The sequence below is a fragment of the Mrakia frigida genome (genome assembly GCF_051309035.1).
Source record: "Mrakia frigida strain ATCC 22029 unplaced genomic scaffold BDY24scaffold_11, whole genome shotgun sequence".
NCBI lineage: Eukaryota > Fungi > Basidiomycota > Tremellomycetes > Cystofilobasidiales > Mrakiaceae > Mrakia > Mrakia frigida.
The window spans coordinates 688309-705545 of NW_027481270.1; the positions used below are offsets into that span (position 1 = coordinate 688309).

General features: G+C 55.1%; 6 protein-coding genes across 6 annotated transcripts; 1 reads left to right on the top strand and 5 right to left on the bottom strand.

Annotated features, from left to right (window-relative positions):
* Positions 1 to 137: 137 nt before the first annotated feature.
* Positions 138 to 2354, bottom strand: BDY24DRAFT_29354 (uncharacterized protein). Its single transcript, XM_076637022.1, has 2 exons — positions 808 to 2354; positions 138 to 740 (listed from the first exon to the last, which is right to left on the bottom strand). Exons 1-2 carry the CDS (start codon positions 2189 to 2191, stop codon positions 454 to 456), a joined length of 1671 nt encoding a protein of 556 aa, XP_076497805.1. The 5' UTR covers positions 2192 to 2354; the 3' UTR covers positions 138 to 453.
* A 1072-nt stretch (positions 2355 to 3426) lies between these two features.
* Positions 3427 to 5464, bottom strand: BDY24DRAFT_339325 (uncharacterized protein; the record flags this gene model as incomplete). Its single annotated transcript, XM_076637362.1, has 6 exons — positions 3427 to 3604; positions 3727 to 4387; positions 4480 to 4594; positions 4669 to 4821; positions 4944 to 5073; positions 5187 to 5464. The coding sequence occupies 6 exons, from the start codon at positions 5462 to 5464 to the stop codon at positions 3427 to 3429; spliced, it is 1515 nt and encodes a 504-aa protein (XP_076497806.1).
* Positions 5465 to 7276: 1812 nt separating this feature from the next.
* Positions 7277 to 9207, bottom strand: BDY24DRAFT_29399 (uncharacterized protein). Its single transcript, XM_076637023.1, has 6 exons — positions 9067 to 9207; positions 8914 to 8983; positions 8525 to 8790; positions 7661 to 8437; positions 7521 to 7583; positions 7277 to 7439 (listed from the first exon to the last, which is right to left on the bottom strand). The coding sequence occupies exons 1-5, from the start codon at positions 9136 to 9138 to the stop codon at positions 7566 to 7568; spliced, it is 1203 nt and encodes a 400-aa protein (XP_076497807.1). The 5' UTR covers positions 9139 to 9207; the 3' UTR covers positions 7277 to 7439; positions 7521 to 7565.
* A 319-nt stretch (positions 9208 to 9526) lies between these two features.
* Positions 9527 to 11830, top strand: BDY24DRAFT_369746 (spermidine synthase; the record flags this gene model as incomplete). Its single annotated transcript, XM_076638072.1, has 8 exons — positions 9527 to 9674; positions 9771 to 9922; positions 9997 to 10442; positions 10594 to 10855; positions 10983 to 11023; positions 11120 to 11270; positions 11368 to 11704; positions 11787 to 11830. The coding sequence occupies 8 exons, from the start codon at positions 9527 to 9529 to the stop codon at positions 11828 to 11830; spliced, it is 1581 nt and encodes a 526-aa protein (XP_076497808.1).
* Positions 11831 to 11939: 109 nt separating this feature from the next.
* On the bottom strand, positions 11940 to 14952 carry BDY24DRAFT_385920 (uncharacterized protein). Its single transcript, XM_076640036.1, has 14 exons — positions 14641 to 14952; positions 14470 to 14511; positions 14015 to 14291; positions 13767 to 13914; positions 13662 to 13685; positions 13560 to 13595; positions 13445 to 13465; positions 13287 to 13370; positions 13049 to 13206; positions 12901 to 12974; positions 12754 to 12817; positions 12612 to 12654; positions 12477 to 12510; positions 11940 to 12377 (listed from the first exon to the last, which is right to left on the bottom strand). Exons 1-14 carry the CDS (start codon positions 14826 to 14828, stop codon positions 12272 to 12274), a joined length of 1299 nt encoding a protein of 432 aa, XP_076497809.1. The 5' UTR covers positions 14829 to 14952; the 3' UTR covers positions 11940 to 12271.
* A 386-nt stretch (positions 14953 to 15338) lies between these two features.
* On the bottom strand, positions 15339 to 17222 carry BDY24DRAFT_440600 (uncharacterized protein). The gene is made up of 7 exons (XM_076644535.1): positions 17140 to 17222; positions 17002 to 17065; positions 16599 to 16861; positions 15754 to 16509; positions 15604 to 15665; positions 15456 to 15512; positions 15339 to 15375 (listed from the first exon to the last, which is right to left on the bottom strand). Exons 1-5 carry the CDS (start codon positions 17197 to 17199, stop codon positions 15630 to 15632), a joined length of 1179 nt encoding a protein of 392 aa, XP_076497810.1. The 5' UTR covers positions 17200 to 17222; the 3' UTR covers positions 15339 to 15375; positions 15456 to 15512; positions 15604 to 15629.
* Positions 17223 to 17237: the final 15 nt, after the last annotated feature.

A 17237-nucleotide genomic window follows, 5' to 3' on the forward strand; every position in this document is an offset into this window, starting at 1 on the left:
AAGTAGGAAATAAAGCTGAAGACACGGGTGGCAGGTCGACGAGGGTAGAAGGAAAGGCAAGGAAGGAGCAAAAGACGAAAGGGAGGGGTGACGCGTGAGGACGTTGAGAGAAAGGACGGGTGGGCAAGCAGGGGTTTAGCAAGAGAACGAATGATCTAGGAACGAGTGTGGTGGTGTGTGGAGAAGGGTGCAAAGAAAAGTGAGGGAGCGAGAGCGGACGAAGCGTGTGGAGAGGGAGCAAAGGAGAGTGAAGCGATCAGACCGCGAAGGGATCGAGGCAAGACGAGAAGTGCAAGGAGCGGAATGAGCGAGAGCAAGAGAAATCAGCGGATCCGTGCAAGGAAGGACAAAAAGAAAGAAGAGGAGGAGAATGCAGAGCAAAAGCAAAAGCAAAAGCAAGAAACGAACCAAAAAAGCAAGACGAGGAAACGAAACGAAACGCACCCAACGAACTCAACGCTCCGCCTCCCTCTTTCCCATCCCTCCCTTCTTGACCTTCACCCCCCTCGCCTTCCTAGCCGACCGCATAATCTCCTTCCCCAACTCCGACTCCATCCCATCCGACCCGAAACTCGTGTCTCCTCCTCCTCCCACCTTCGACGACGACGAGGCAGGGTTGGCCTGAGCGTACCTCTTTGCGAAGCGTTGAGCTTTAGCGGAGGTGTAGGTTGTGGGAAGAGGAGTGAAGGCTGGAGAGTAGTGGAGGGAGGAAGGGGAGTTGGAGGAGAGGGAGGAAGGAGCTGGTTGGGGGAGGGCGGGACGCGTCAGATCCGATTCCGAAGCAAAAAGAAAGGAGATTCGACTCACCAGGACTGGAGACGTTCCCACTTCCTTTTGCCAGAGGACTCGAGATGGAAGGCATCGACGACTTCTTGACGAGCTGTTTCGCTCTCTTCGTCATGAGCGAGAGCTGGTGAGGCTTCTTCCCCTTCGACGCGTCCTCCCTCCCCTTCCCTCTCCCCGAAACCAGCTCGTCGACCTCCTCGATATCAGCCCCTCCAGAAGACGAGAAAACGAAGGAGTCATCATCGAGCCTCTGGTTTAGAGCCTTCAGGTTTCGTTGGTGAGCAGCCTCGAAGCTGGCGTCGAAAGGGACGACTCCGAGGGGAGTTGGGGAGGCTTCGGAGGACGATTCGAAGTTGAAGGAGCCGTCTCGGTTGGAAGGAGAGTTGGAGTAGTCCGAAGGGTTGAGAGGGAGTCCGATGGATCGAGCGACGGAGCGGTAGGCTTGCCCTGGAGTTGGGAGGGGAGACGCGTGGTGAAAGTGAGTCGAAGGAGTTTGGGAGGGTTGGAGGGCCGAGGATGGGACGAAAGCCGGTGCTGCAGGAGTTCCTCGGACGGCGAGATGAACCGATGCGAATCCGTGATGGCTGGAATCCTCCGAGTCTTCGCTGGTCGACGTGAGGTGGGAGCGAGAGGGAGAAGGGTCGTGGACGGCGGTTTCGATTCGACGAGCCTCGAGGATGGAGTTGGAGGGAGAGATCGATCGATCGAGGTAGCGAGCCTTCTCGGAGGAAGTGGGAGAAGCCAAGATGCAGGTCGGAGAGACGGGAGAGTGGGTGGAGTAGGAGAGGAACGATTGCTGAGCCGGGGATTCGTCGTTGAGCTTCGATCCTCCTTTGACGTGCGAGACGAAAGGGGATCCTCCGTCCGACGGTGCTCCGTAGTGCTCGAGGATCGAATCGGGGTATCCGTAGCTCGACTTGGAAGGCGAAGCGTTGCTGTCGAAGGACTCGTCCGCGCTCAGGAGGAAGCGATTCGACTGTCGGTCCTGCTCCTTCTTCCAAATCGGCCCCGCAGAGGCCTTCTCCTCCTCTCCGGTCGAAGGAAGCTCGACGGAGACCTCGAACGACTGTGACTGCTCATCCTCCGCGTCCGAATATACTGTGGCCGGCCAGTTGGGACCAGCGGGAATCTCAGGGTGAGGGTTCGAAGGGAAGGTCTCGACGAAGGGAGTTTGGGGAGTGGGATCGGCTGAGGACGCTTCTGGGGAAGATTCGAACGTGGCGGAGGTGAAACTGGGGAGCCGTTCGATGGGAGGAGGAGTGGTTGAGCGATGGTGGCCAGTGGTGAGGAGAGAGGACGACGAAGAGGACGCGACGAGTTTAGGTCGATAGTCGAACATAGAAGCTTGAGAGGGAACGACGGTGACCGATGTGGTGAGGGGTTTGGATAGCTTAGAGAAGGGCATGTTGGGGACTGATATGAGAAAAAAGGAGAGTGCGTGTCAGCGATGAAGAGCTCGAGAGGAAAAGAGGAGGCCGCGTCGCAGAAACAGAGCAAGGACTCACGCGGCTGTCGAACCTTCAGACCCAGCATCCTCATCTTCGACTCGTCCAGCTGTCCAATCATGACCACCTCCATCACCGTTCCGTCCCTCGTAATCTCATCCCTCTCCTTCTTCTCCTCCCAAGTGATCTGTTCCTCCCACGTCTGACCTTCCTCCTCCTCCTCCCGTTCCCAACCGTCCACTCTCCCACTCCCAGCCCCCTCTCCTCTCCATTCCCTCTCCATCCTATGCTTCTTCTGAGCTTCCCTCCTAGGAGAAATCGACTCCAACCTCCTCCTCTCCCACGCTTCCCTCTCGTTCCTCTCGGCCGGAGACTCCCCGCTCCTCTCGATCAACGCTCGTCCCTCCCAATACTGAGCAGCTGTGCATTCCTTCCTTCCCAGCTTCTCAATCATCTCCTCTCGAGTTCCGCCTTGACTGCTGAGGACTCCGAGTGAGAAGACCGACCTCGACCTCTTGAGCTCGTGCTCCTGCGCCTCCTCCTCGGAGAGAGGAACGTACTCGCTGCCGATGACTTCGAAGCTTCCTTCTCGTTCGTTCGTCTGACTCGGGAGTCGTCGGGTCGAGGAGACGCTCCTGCGTCGAAATCGACTCCAGGAGACTTGAGTGAGGCTGTTGATGGTGTTGGCGAAGAAGGAGGAAGCGGTGGAGGTGTTGGACCTGAGGGAGGCGGGAGCGCGTTGATTATGTGACGGTGTTCGTTGACGAGAGAGCGTGTTTGGAGCTTGAGAGTTGGATTGTGTACGTAGGAAGGGATTGAGTTGGGAGAGGGGCATCGGGAGGAAAGAGGGGAGGTGGGAAGGAGGAAGGGGGCTGAAGAAAGGGAGGAGGGCAACCGAGGGGCGTTCTTGGGAGGATGGACGAGGAGGAAAAGGCGAGCCGAGTCCCAAGGGAAGAATGTAGGGATTTAGGGTAAGAGAAGGAAAGTCGAAACGAGGGTGATAATGGTGGTCGGTGAGAAGGAAGGAAGGGAGGGAGAGGAGAGGGGGAAGGCGGATTTGACTTGACGAGAGATCGAGTTCGCCAGGAACGAGTGGTGCCTGTTGAACGAAGAAGATTCTGAAGTCAACACACCCTTCGGGACTTGATTTCCGAGATATGCGCGTGAGACTCTACTCGCCTACGTACTAGTCTCATCAATATCGACAGTTCCCCTTCCACCTCCCGAATCCAACGATATCCTTCACGTCGGAAACTCCCGTCACCCACGACAGCATCCTCTCGAATCCAAGTCCAAATCCTCCGTGAGGGACGGTTCCGTAGCGACGAGTATCGATGTACCATTCCATGGGGTCGAGCCGCATCTTCCGTTCGCTGAAGATACGCGCCGAGGGGAGAAAGAAAGAGGCAGAGCGGGAAGAAAAAGGAGGACGCGAGTCAGTCAATGAGATCGAAGTATCTACAGGCCAACCAACATCAGTCGACCGAAAACTCACTTCATAACCTCCACCAGCTCCGTCAGTCTGTGCTCCCTCATGCTTCCTCCAGCCAACTCTCCCACATCCGGAACCAACAGATCGAAACAAGCGGCCGTCTTCCTCTCTCCCTCCGTCCCTGGCGTCGGAAGCATGTAGAACGGCTTGAGCTCCGAAGGATAGTCGTAGACGAAGACGGGTCCCTTGGCGTGTTTCCCAGCGAGGAACTTTTCGTGCTCGGACGAGAGAGAAGCTCCCCAAATCGGACGATGGATGAATCCAGGTGTCGACGCGCCCAGCGATTCCTCGTGACGCTGAAGGATGTCGACGGCTTCGGTATAGCTCAACCTCATCCAGCCCTCCCCACCCTCCTTCCCAATCGCATCGTCGATCCTCTTCCTGACCTCCTCTCGTCCAGCGAAGACTCCCAACGGCGATCCATCCTCGACGACGAGTCTTCGAAGAACGGACTTGACACCTTCCTCACAAACGTCCATAACCTCCTGAACCGACGAAACGAAAGCGACTTCTGCTTCGAGCATCCAGAACTCGGCGAGGTGACGTCGAGAGATTCCTGGTTCGGCTCGGAAGGCTGGGGAGAGGGTGTAGACGCGAGGGTGGGTTGGGAGGTAGAGTTCGAGGTGGAGTTGAGAGGAGACGGTAAGATTGGCTCCAGGAGAGGCTGTATGAAAGAAATGATGAGGGGTCGAGAGGAGAAGTCAGAGACACTGCGAAACACTGAAAGGAGGAAGACGCAGGGGAAGGAGGACTCACGAAAGAAAGGATCGTCCTTTGGCGAGCTCTGTGAGATGACGGAAAAGACTTCTCCGGCTCCTTCGCAGTCCGAGCTGGTTAAGATGGGTGTGTTGATATGAATGAAGTCGTTTTCCTGGTCGAAGAAAGAGAAGATGGGGAGAGTGAGTCCACGTTCGACGCGCCGGGAAGAGACGAGACGAAACGAACCTCGAAGAACGACCTCCAACCCCTCGATACCTGATCCCTCAGCTTGATGACCGACTGAGTCTCCAGCTCCCTTGGACGAAGATGAGAATACTCTCGGAGGTGTAGAATGGGCCGTTCCGCTCCAGGGTTACGATCAGGGTGAATTGGGTAGGTCTGAACGAGGATAGAGGGAGGAAAACGAGCGAAGGAGGAGAGTTTGTCAGCTGGAGGATGCGGGAGAGGACCCAACACCAACGGGGCTTTCAGCGAACTAGAGGAAACAAAGTAGAGCTCACATCTCCGTCGCAGAAACCGAGGACTTCGAGGGCTGAAGCTTGAAGCTCGACGGGCTGACCTGGTCCAGGAGAAGGGATGATGGGACCTGTAATCTTGAGGGAAGCACCGATCGAGAGCTCTTCAACGATGCTATACGTTCCCATGAGAGAGAGAGAGAGTCAGCGGACGACTTCGGTTGAAGGAATGAACGAAGGAAAACGAGACGGAGAGAGAAGGAAGGGCCTTTTTGAGCTCGAGCTGACCTTCTCATTCCTCCCGCCGTCTTTTTGCCCAAGACCACGACCTGCAGAGGACGATCGAGTGTTCCGTCGTTGAGTCCGATGAAGGCGACGTTTTTTGACGTTCGAAGGGACGAGATCCAGCCTTGAACGACGGAGGGAGGAGGGGGAGATGTTGAGCTCGAGCTCGAGGCTGAGGAAGAAGAGGAAGGGGTAGATGGTGTCGAAGGGAGGAGCCTGAGCGTTTCGCCGAGGGTTTTTGGTAGACGAAGAGGTCCTAGGAGGGAAGATGAGAGTCTCATGTGGACAGGTGGACCTCCAAGGGGGTCGTAGTGGTGAGATAGAAGGGAGAAGGAGGGAAAAGGACCAGTCGACGTTGAAGGTGACCTCGAAACTCCCTTCCTTCTTCTCTTCTGCCCCGACCACAACTCACTTTGAAATCGAAAACGTTAAAAACTTCATCGGCCTTTTTACAGTAAGTCTATCTCGTATGCTTGACTCTTCGAGGTCTTGACGTTGACCCTCTCTTTTCCCTCCTTTGCTTCCAAAGACCCGTCTCTCTCCGTTCCTGCTCCTTCCTTTCGTCGACGATAGCCCTCCTCCAACTCAATGGACTCTCTCGAAAACCTCATCAAGATAATTTCGAGAAGCTGAGGCGATCATCGCTACCAACGCTCAAGAGGTCGAGGGTTTGGAAGGGCTCTGGCAGAGGGAGGGAGTCCAACGGAGTCGAAGGGGAGGGCTGAAATCGATGGCCGAGTTGGTTCTTGGGTTTGGACGAAGTTCAGCCTGTAATGCTTTGCTCCAGCTTTGTAGACCTGTTTTTTCCTTCCAAGACTGACCCTGTGTCCACTCTCGCCTTTCTTTAGGAAGCTGCCGAACCTCAAAACCGCCTCGCTCGCGCGTCTGCCCTCTCCTCCTTTCTCGCCTCCCGACGAACTCTCTCGCGCTATCATCGCTCAGCCCAGTCGAGCTCCAGTTGGAAGGGTACTCCTATATGCATCTCGCGGTTCTGGAGCTGTGATCAACGTTGTTGCGGCCCCAAACGGCGAACGAAACAGCGACGCGTCGTCCCTCACTCCGGCTCGATCCTTTCTCGTCCAACAAATCAAGACGACTTTTCACGGAGAAATCTCGAGGAAGGCCAATCCGTGTGAAACCAGATCGTCGCTCATCTCACTGACGTTGCGCTCGGTCGGTTTCTCCGACCGTCAAGCCTTCTTTGAACCCTACCGCACTCCCCCTCCCCACTCCTCTTCTCTCACTCTACCGTCTTCCCTCACCTTATCTACAATCCAAGCCTTCACATGCGCTCCGTCCACCCTCAGCACCCACGACGAAACGAAGGTCCAAGAAAGAAGAACCGCTCGACGTTGATGTCTGCGACTCCCAACCAGCTCGTCCTCTTCCTTCGCCCGCTCATCGAGAGGTCTCGAGCTTTGGAACAGAAGAGGAGGAGTCGAAAGTGGTTGGGAGCGAAGAAGGGGAGAGCTCTCTCTCTCTTGGACATCCCGATCCGACGGCTGGGACGTCGTGGACGTCGCTTCATGAGTTCCTCCACTTCCCTTCCCCTGTTCCCCTGTTTATTTTTATCTTCCTTCTCGTTCCCTCTCAAAAAGCTCTAACCAGATCATTTCTCAAACCCAAACCTTCATCCCTTCCCTCGTCTACCAATCCGAACTTCAATCCCAGTCCCCCTGCTCTGCGTCCTCCCACTCCTCCTTTTCGTCCTCCAGCCCTTCTCTCCTCCCTCTTCGCCCCGACCTCCCCAAACCCAAGCCATCACCCACCACCACTGCTATCACACCTACGCCCGGAACCCCCATCTCCTCTTGGAACGACGAGGCGAGAGCAGTCGGACGCGACGAAGAGGAGGACGACGACGAGCTGTGATCGGAGGAGCTAGCTGGAAAGCTCTTGCGTTTTCCGAATACGGAGGAGTAGGACGGGTTCGGAGAGGGTTGGGAGATGTGATGAGTGGTGGTGAGGAGCTTTGAGGAGTTCTGGAGGAAGGAGAGTGAGGGAGGGCGAGACGCGTCGTTCGACTCGTTGCGTTTCGAGAGCTGGGAGATTGGAGTAGTTGTTGAGATTGATGAGATGGGTAGTAGAATATTGAATGAGGGACTTGTTGATCCTCGATGGGGAAGCTGCTGGCTGAAGGAAGGGAAGAGGGGTTGCGACGAACTTGCGACGCGACGGAGAGGTTGAGGAAGGGCGAAAGAGGCATGGTGAATAGAGTAAAGAGGTGTACTGAGATGACGACGAAGCGGTGTTGGGCTGTAGGAGAAGAGAAGAATGGGGGTGGGTCAGTTCTCGGAGGTCGAGAAGAGGGAACGAGGAAAGACGAGCGAAACTCACGAGAGATCGATCGTCCTCGAACGACGACGAAACCGACGAGCCGAGTTAGGCGATAGTTCCTTGCTGGACAGGGATAAGAAGCGGGAGAAGAGGTGAGTGAGTCATCTGTAAAAATCGTGGCGGAGAGGAGTCGAACTCACAGGAGAGGGAGGATGAAGGACGAAGAGGGATCCGTCAGGGAGCAACCAACTCCACGAGACCGTCCGCAAGGTTTCTGTGAATCCTTGATCTGGGAGGTGACCGTAGGTTCTGATCCAAAGGGCCAGGGAGGAGAGGAACGTCGGCTCGAACCCTTCGAGGCGAATCTGTCGAGATCCGGATTGATATTGAACGACGTCGACAGTCCGACACAATCCGCCTACATTCAAGCGATACGTTGACGGTTGAGGGGATTGGTAGATTTGGAGTAAGGTATTTTCCATGCGTCGACCTTCCGTTTCGTCTGGGAAGAGGTTTCTGATGGTATCGACAGCGACTCGGAGAGCGGACGGATAGGATGCTTGAACGAGCTCCTGGACGACGGTTCGATGTTCCTGCTCAATGAAGTCGATCGTCCGATTCTCTACACGGATCCGAACCTCCGAGTCGATGCTCCGCCCTATCACTTGGTCCTGGATCCAATCCTCGAGATCTCCGGAGGAGGCAGGACTGAACCCGAGGTCGTCCTTGTAGTCCTCCCGGAGACCGTGGAGGATTTGCGCTCGAACGACGGCTTGATTCTTGATATTCTCCGCGAGGCGTCTCAACTCCTCCCTATCCCTCCAGTCGGCTTGATCTTCTCGTCGGTCGAGGACGCACAGGACGTCAAGGTGGTGATCGTTGGATGGAAGCGTCATGGGAGAGAGGTAGTGCTGGGAGTCCTGGACCTGGGAGTACGAGTTGACGAAAGGAGGGACGACGTCGAAGACGATGGCGAGCTGGGTTGGAAGAGAAGAAGGAGAAGAGCAGCAGGAGGAGCGAAAAGGTCAGGACGCGTCGAAGGGTCAGACGCGTTTGGAACTCACCTCTCGAACGTAGTTCCATCTTTTCCTCCCGTCCTCTCCGGCGACGAAGATCCCATGCTCCGGGTCGAAGAAGGTCGTCCAGTCGGAAGATCTGGTGATGGTGATGGAGCGGTAGAAGAACGGAAGGCAGAGCTCTCGGAAGCCTCGAGAGACGCGGAGGAGGGACGTCGTTCCGTTGAGGTGGTAGGGATCCGAGGAGGGAGTGAGCTTGGATCGTCGAAGGAAGGTGTATTTGAGGATTCGTTCGATGACTTCGATGGGGAGAGCTGTGTGTTAAGAGGTCAGGGTCATGGTCAGTGGGGAGAGAGGGAGCGTTGAGGGAACGTCCTCCTTCTTCGACCCCTTCTCTTGAACTTGCCCCAGAGAAGGCAAGAAGGGACTAAACTCACCTGGAAGAACTGAAGACGACACCGTATCGTCCGTTCCCGACATCCTAGAGCTCTCGAGCTCCGTCAAACTCTATCGAACGAAGGAGAAGGAAGGGAAGAGAAGGTGAGCTCGAGGAGAAGGAAGGAACGAGGGAAGAGATGGTTGAAGCTCACCTGTTCGACCGCAACCTCCTCCGAAACGTCGTTCTGAGCTCCGAGTGGAAGATCCGAGAGAGAAGAAAGCATGGCTGGGATGGGTAGATGCAAGCTCGAAAAGGGATGGTGGTGGATGGGAGTCAAAGAAGGAGAGGAGGACTCGAAAACGAAAGGGCTCGAGCTCGCCTCCCTTCTCCTTCCCTGACAACGACCAGCATCTCCTTCTCAGCGCGATGTCCAAAAAAAACAAGGTCGCTCTTCCAACGACCTCCTCAAACTCACCTCTCTTTCCTCTCCTCTCCCTCCTCCCTTCCCTCCTTCTCCCTCCTCTCGCCGCCCATCTGATCCTGCTTTCCCTCCCTCCCTTGTTTGGTCACTCGCCTTCCAACACCTATACCCACTTTGAAGTTTTCCTAGCTTCGATCCCCTTCCTCATCCTTCTCCCTCGCTCGGGACTAAAAACGAAAGCTGTAGCGCAATGGCTGCTCGCTGGATCGTGTGCGACAGCGAGCTGGTGGATTCGAGGGATCGGATGGAAGAGCGGAGAGTTGGGAGTCGTCAAAGCACCGTTGCTGGCTTGGGCGGGAGTGGGAGTAGTGGGCGTGGTGGTTGTCAGAGATGCTGTGGTGAGTTTGATGGGGAGCTGGAAGATTTGCTTCCGAAGAGGGAGGGAAGGAGATGAGAATGTTGAGCTCACACTCCCTCTCCTTCCTTCATCGCAGAGAGATTTCCTTCAACTCGCTCGTCCCAAACCCACATCTTCAAGGGATTCCATCAAAATCAAGATCGCAGTAGCTCTCATGACGACCAACATATTCTTCCTCGTCCAATCTCTATGGGAACACCTCCTCCCTTCAGCTTCAACCCTCAACGGGTCCATCTTTGAGCTCGTTCGTCCGACCTTCCTTTCGTCGTTCCGTCTCTGTTCTGACTCTTCTTCTCTTACAGCTCAAACTTATCACCCTTCCAACTCTTCTAACCCAATTCTACCTCCACGCCTCCTCCCCTACGCCTCTCCGCGTCCCCTCCTCCATCCTCGCCCTCTTCATCCTCCTCCCCTTGTTGCTCTCCCTCCCCCTCTCCAAACCCTCAACCCCTTCGCTTTACAAGCTCCACTCCACCACCGGACTCATCATCGTCGGCGAAACTACCATCCCTTCCGGTCTCGCTTACCGCTACCTCCGAGCGGATCATTCCCTGCTCGGAGGCAGATGGGTCGTCGACGCGTCGAGCGAGGAGTGGTTGAAGTCGGAAGGGATGAACGGGTTGGTTCATGGAGGGCAGGATGGAGTCGGGGAGAGTATATTTAGTGCGTTCGTGCTGCAGGAAGCGGCGAGGTTGGTGGAGAGGGTTGGGGGGGTTGAGGAGGGAGAGGAGGAGGAGGCATTGGTTATGTGAGTTGAACGTTGAACAACACCCCTCTTTCTTCCTTCCTTCTCTTACTCGTCGCTTTCCATTTTCTCGTCTTCTGACCCTCCCCACTCCTCCTCTTCTTACCTCCCTCTCTCCCTGTCCCTCTCGCTCCCTCCTCCGCCAAACCTACAGCGGCCTAGGCGTAGGCATCTCCTCCCGCTCCCTCCTCCTCCACAACATCTCCACTACCGCCGTCGAGTACGATCCAGCCGTTTACCACGCTGCTCGAACGTACTTTTTCCTTCCCGAACCTCAGCATGTTTACTTGGAGGATGCGAATGCGTTTGTGCAGCGGGAGGCGGCTCGAGAGGAGGGATCGTTGAAGGGGAAGTTCGGGTTGGTCGTACACGATGTGTTTAGTGGTGGGGCGGTGCCGGGGGAGTTGTTTACTGTGGTGAGTGGAAGATGGATCGAATGGGGGTGGGGACGGAGGGAAGGAGGGACGAGTGAGGGAGAGAGCTGATTCGTTCTTCGACGCGTCTTTCTCTTTTCTTCTTTCTTCTTTCAAACGCGCCTTACAGGAATTCTGGGACGACCTTCGAGTCCTCATGAAAACCAACGGGTACGTCTCATTACTCCTTCCCCAGCTCCGTACCTACCTCTCCTCCTTCCACTCGCTCATGTTGTCCTTCCCTCGTTCGTTGAACTCGTTTATTAGCATCCTCGCCATCAACTTTGCCGGCATCCAAAAAACCCAAGCCGCCTCCCTCGTCATCTCCACCCTCCTCTCTACCTTCCCCGCCTGCAGAGGGTTCCGAGATGCCCTCGGGGAGAGCCAGGATCCTGAGGATGGAGCATTGAAGAACATGGTTCGTTTTCGTTGGGCTGCCTTTCTTCTTCTCCCTCCTTTCCAACGAACGCTGAAACCCAACTCATCTTCGTTCTGACCTTCGTCTCGCCTCGCAGGTGATCTTCTGCTCCGCCCACCTCCCTTCCTCCCGCCCTAGCAAGCCCTCCTCCGTCACCTCCCTTCCTCCCTCGACGCTCAACCACCAACCCTCCTCCATCACGTTCCGCTCGCCCGTCGAGGCGGACTACCTCGGTTCCTTCCTCCGGAAGAGAGTGTTCGAGGAGTTCGAGCAGCATGAGGTTGATTTGTGCGAGTTTGGGAAGTGGGAGGCCGGTGGGAGAAGAAGCGCGGGTGCGCGTGGGAAGAAGGAGCAGAGGGAGTTGCTTTGGAGAGGAGAGGGAGGGAAGAGGTTGGAGGTGCTGCAGAGGGGGAGTGGGGTGGCTACTTGGAAGGGTGAGTTTTCTTTTGAAGGGAGAGAGACGAGACGAGAGACGATGCTGACCGCGACGCGTTTTGGTCTGGGTTCTGGTTGTAGCGATGAGGGAGTTGATTGGTGTGGAGGTTTGGAACTCGTGGTAGATGTTTTACTAATGAAGGGCTCTCGAGCGCTTGTGTGAGTTCGCTCGTTTTGGACGAAAGAACGAGCGAGTGAAAAGAAAGAGACGTATCGGTGTTGTCAACCTCAGCACCGCAAGAAGATGGCATGTAGATTGAATCAAAACGGAAAGTACTAGAGCTAAAGTAAAGAAAGAGATGGAAACGGAGATTTAACGATACAGACTATACTAACTTCTGCTGCTCAACGGTCGACGCGTCGTCGAATCTCGATTACTTCCCCTCGTCCTGCTCATCGTACGACGAGTCAATTCCACCCCTGTAAAATGAGGATTAAAAGAGAAGGTCAGCTCGAGAAAGAAGAGATGAAACTGGGGGAAGAGAGGAAGGAACGAACATGAGGAGCTGATTCGAATCAAGACAACGGTACGAGGAAGGAAGAGAGGAGAGTCTGTCAGCACTCATTCAGATGAGAAGGGTAGGGTGGATTGGGAATGTGAGACGTACCTTGAGCAACCAAAGCTCGGGAGTGAGCTGCATTCCGGACTTGGCTGCCATCTCGGCTTCCTCGCTGTTGAAGGAGAGAGGGACGAGAGGAGGGGATCAGTTCGTGTTCGAGCTCGGAGAGATCGAGCGAATGTAGATGGGCAGAGACGAGGTTGATACTCACGACTCGTAGTTGGAGGTAGCGTCGATGAGACCACCTGGAAAATGAAGAAGAAGGGCGGAGGAGGACGCGTCAGTTGGGTTCGAGACTGCATCATCCAGTCGAGGGAGAAACGAGAGGACGGGGATGGTTGCTCACCAATCTGGGGATCGGTATCGAGCTCGGAAAGGAAGGCTTGAGCCTGTGGGCGTGGGGAAGGAAAGTCAGGTCAGGGAGAGAAGGAGAGGAAACGATACGCGTCTCAATCGTCGCTGTCGAGTGAGAAAGAGAGCCGACTCACCCTCAGATCAGTTCCGACCTGAGCGAACTGGTAAGACAAAGCGTCGGATCCATATCGGGTTCGTCTACGAGGAGAAAGAGGAGGGAGAGAGTCAGCGGAACGCTCTTCTTTTCGGGGAAGAGATAGATCGGAAGGAGAGAGACTCACTTGAGCTCGTTATCAGCGTTGGAGATGACTCGGATGATGTGATCCTTGGGCTCTCCAGCGGGTGTTCCGTCGGTCTGAAGGGGAAGAGGACGAATTCTAGATCAGTTCGAGCGACGTCGTGAAGGCGAGGAAGGAGAGGGACACGAACTATCACGATCACCAAGACCGGCTTATCCAGACGTCCAGCACGAGCGGGACCCAAAACGAGAGGCTGGAGAATCTTCTTATCGAGCGAAGTTCCGAGAGGAGTCAATCCTGAGTATCGAATCTGACTCAGAAGGTTCATGGCTCCAGCCTCGTCACGGACTGAGCAAAAGAAGACAGAGAAAGACGGTCAATTCGAGATCGATATTGCAGGAGAGACGAGGGGGAGAGGAGGAGCTCACTTCCGTTTCCTTCGACGTTGGAGTTGAGGAATCGGACCTGGATACCATCGTGGTCGAAGAGAGAGGCGGCGAAGGCGCATCGAGCTGAATGAGAAGCAAAGGGATTGGAAGTTGTCAGCCGAGGAGAAAGAGCGACGAAAGCTTGACGAGAGACGTACCAAGAATGAGCTTCAAGTCGTCTGTAAGAGAATAGGAAGGGAGGGAGAACAGTCAGCTTGGTTCGGAAGGTGAAGAGACGCGTCGAAAAAAAGGGGAAGGGAGACTCGAGCTCACCGATTCGCTCTCCTCCCTCCTCGAAAGCCATCGATCCTATAGAACGACACGAAATTAATTCAGTCAATGAGTCCAGCAGGTATCAGCTGAAGTGACACGTACCGGAGTCGTCGATAAGAAGGATGGCTGAAGGAACGAACGACAAAGGTCAGCGAAGCCAAAGGCGAGAGAGAGGACGTAGAACGAAACGCAAAAACAAGGGCTCACTGTCGAACAAGGAAAGTTTTATCAAGTCCATCGCAAGCTCCTTTGGAATCTTCCACTGAGTGCTGAGCTGGTCTAGAGCTCCGCTCGTTGCGACTCGTTGAGCGATGGGACCGAGGGAACCAGGAGGGTAGAAGGCTCCGATTCCTTGCTGTGAAACGTGAAAGAGACGACCAAAAAGCAGGATCAGCGTCTTCCTCTACTACTGTTGCCCCTCGGAGTTTTCGAGCGAGAATGAAAGAGCTACGTACATCCTGCACGCACTGCTGCAAAACAGATTCGACCTGTCGAGGATCAAGAGGAGCTCCTTGATGCTGCTGCTGCTGAGGCTGACCGTACTGTCCTTGCTGCTGTTGCCCGTACTGCTGCTGCTGAGGAGGTTGGCCGTACTGCTGCTGCTGACCGTACTGACCCTGCTGCTGAGGAGGCTGACCATAGGGAGATTGAGGAGGTTGGCCGTAAGCGGGAGACTGAGGCTGCTGTCCTTGACCATGCTGGTTGATGGATCCAGTTCGGATGGGAGGAGGTCTACGAGATCGACGAGTGAGGAAATGAAGGGAGGAGTCAGTTAGGAGGAGACGGTGGTGAGAAGGCCAAGAGTTCGTTGAAGGCGAAGGAAGGAAGGAGGGAAGCGAGGTCGACGAAGGCGAGTTTCGTTCGAGCTCAACGATCCATCCAAACCATGAGCTTGAAAAGAAAAACTCACCCTTGAGGAGGAGCGTACTGTCCCTGTCCTGAAGGAGGAGCTCTGAGCCATCAACGAAACCAAGGCGATGCGAGGGAAAAAGACAGAAAAGAAGGAAGGAAGGAGGAAGACGTCAGCATCTCTCCTTCTCGCCGTCTTCCACCTTCTCTCCCTCCCCATCCATAAACTCACTGGTAGGATCCAGGTCGTCCGTTAGGAACGGAGGGAGCTCCGTAGCCTGGAGGCGCTCCTTGAGGAGGAGCAGGGGATCCGTACTGCTGTTGCTGCTGCTGAGGAGGAGGCTGTGAGTATCCGCCTGCACCTTGAGCTTGGGCGGGAGGAGGTCCTCCGGCAGCGGCCATCTTGGATGCTAATCCCATTATCGTAGAGTGAAAGAAAAGGTGGGTGGGTGGGTAAAGGGTTGAGTTCGGTTGAGGGAGGGTGGTGGGTGTTGAGAGCAAACAGAGGAGGAAAAATGGGCTGAAGTAGGCTGGGCGAAGGAAGGTCGCGGTGCCGGATGAAGTCGAGTCCGCCGAGATGACGTTTCGAGAGGCTACTCTAAATTTATCAGGTCGTGAAACTTTTGTTGTAGACGTCTGAAGACGCATGGAAAAGAGCACGAGTATTTTTGCTGTGGCTTTGCCACTCTTTGCCGAGCGACGCTAGATCCGAAAGGAGGGAAAGACGCGTCCTCTTCCCTCCCCCCTCCGTTTTTCCCTTACTTCTGAGCTTCTGTAGGGACTCATTTCCGGCGAATCTCCTTCTAAGATCGTTCCAGCTTCGTTGTTCGAGATGATGGCTGTTTCGTGCCGCTCCATCGACTCGTTGAGAGATCGGATCTTGCGCACGAGAGAATTCAGCGACGGGACAAAAAAAAAAACATATGTAAACGAGATATGCAGGTGATAGCTAGCTTAAACGGGATATCTTCAAGGGCGAGACGAGTTGACAAGTCAATGACGGGAACTCGAGAACGGGAAAGAAGGGAAAGAAAACGATCGACTCACAGTTTTCCTCAAATCCCTCTTCCGCTTTGATCCTGCTCGGAAATCCGTCGGCGTGATCTATGCACTCAAAGCAGGAGGTGGATAGAAGAGGAGTTAGCAAGTTCAACGTTGAGAAAGCGAAGCGAAAGAGAGGGGAAATCGAACTGACGGGTGGTGAGGGCGTCGAGTCGTTCTTCACTCCTGCTCATGGGGAGAGCTGGGTTCATCCTGCTGAGAGAGAATGATCCGAACAAGAGTTGCGTCAGCTCAGCGTCCTGCACCTAGTGATGACGCTCGGAAAAATTGAACAAGAACTCACTAGAGGAGGAGCAGGCAACGAGAACAAACTCCCGCACGGCAAACTCCACGCGTAGCCGTACCTCCAGAAGTAGGATATCCCCGAATGATCCCTTGACCTCTCCTCCTTCACGGCCTTTGCCCATCTGACGAGGAAAGAGGACGGGAATCGCTCGAGATGGACGGAAGCGAAGGTGACCGACGGCGACGAGAGAGCGAAGATCCAACCAGAGAGATCGGGGATGACGAGCCCTGAGTCGGACTCTGAGCAGGTAATGGAGAGGATGGTCTCGTTCTGGACCGAGTTCCTGTGGTTGTAGTCGTCCTGGTGGTGGCGGGCCGTTTGGGAGGAGAGTCGAAGTTCCGCGGGACGAAAGTTGGCGAGTATCTCTCTCCAGAACTCGTTCCTCTCGTGTCCGATCTCCTCGACGATGTTTCGCTCGATGTTGTCGTCGATGTCCTCCTCAATCTTGAGCTCCATCTCTCGGATCCTGTTGTCGTCCGCGTCTTCGGGAAGGGCGTAGATCTGGGGGTGCGATTCGAGGACGATCTCTCGACTATCGGCTCTCCAACCCTCCTCCGCTCGCATAAACCCCACCAGCTCCTCGACCTCCTCTTCCTCCTCTACAGGCGGGACGTCTTCGTCTCCTTCGAGAAAACAGAGAACATCGATGCCTCGTCCTTGAGGAATCGAAAGAGGGTGAAGCCAATCGACGTCGGAGACGTGTCGAGTCGGAGGATGGAGAGGTAGAGGTTCGACGCCGTTGATGATGGCAACCTTGCAAAGATGAAGGCATAGATCATCAAACAATCAGTATCAAAGAGGAATGAACGCGGCAGGAAGGAAGAAGAAGAAGAAGAGCTCACCTCGCGAACGAAACTCCATCGAAGAGCGCCCTGCTCGCCGGCGAAGAGGCCGTCCTGAGAGTCAAAAAAGGTAACGAGATCGCAACCATGGGCGACGACGATGGTGTGGTAGAGGAATGGGATGCAGAGTTGGCGGAAGGAATGAGAGACGAGGAGGAGATGGGTCGAGTCGGCGAGATGGAAGGGATCCGAGGTGGGAGTGAGCTTCGTTCGAGGAAGAAAAGCATATTTGATGATCCTCTCGATGACTTCGACGGGTAGGCCTGTAGAGAGATGGAAGTTCGGGAGTGCAACGAAGGTCAGAGTCTCGTTCTGGCAGCGAGGAGCTTCGACGACGGTAGCGGAAATTCAGCCCTCAGCTTCGTTTCCTTGTCTCCCTTTTCCCTCCACGCGTCAAACTCACATGGAACAAGATACTCATGATCTTCCCATGACTTCGATCCATCCAGAGAGTCCTGACCAAGATCCTGAACGAGAGCGATGCAGGAGAGCAGAAGATAAGCTCGAGCAGACCATTGAGAGGCATATGAAGGGAGCTCACCTTCTTGAGCTTCAACCCTCTTTCGAGGTCCTCGGTTATCGTAGAGGTTGAGATGGGCATGCTGAGCAGGTTTGAATTCGTCTGGTGGATGAGAGTAA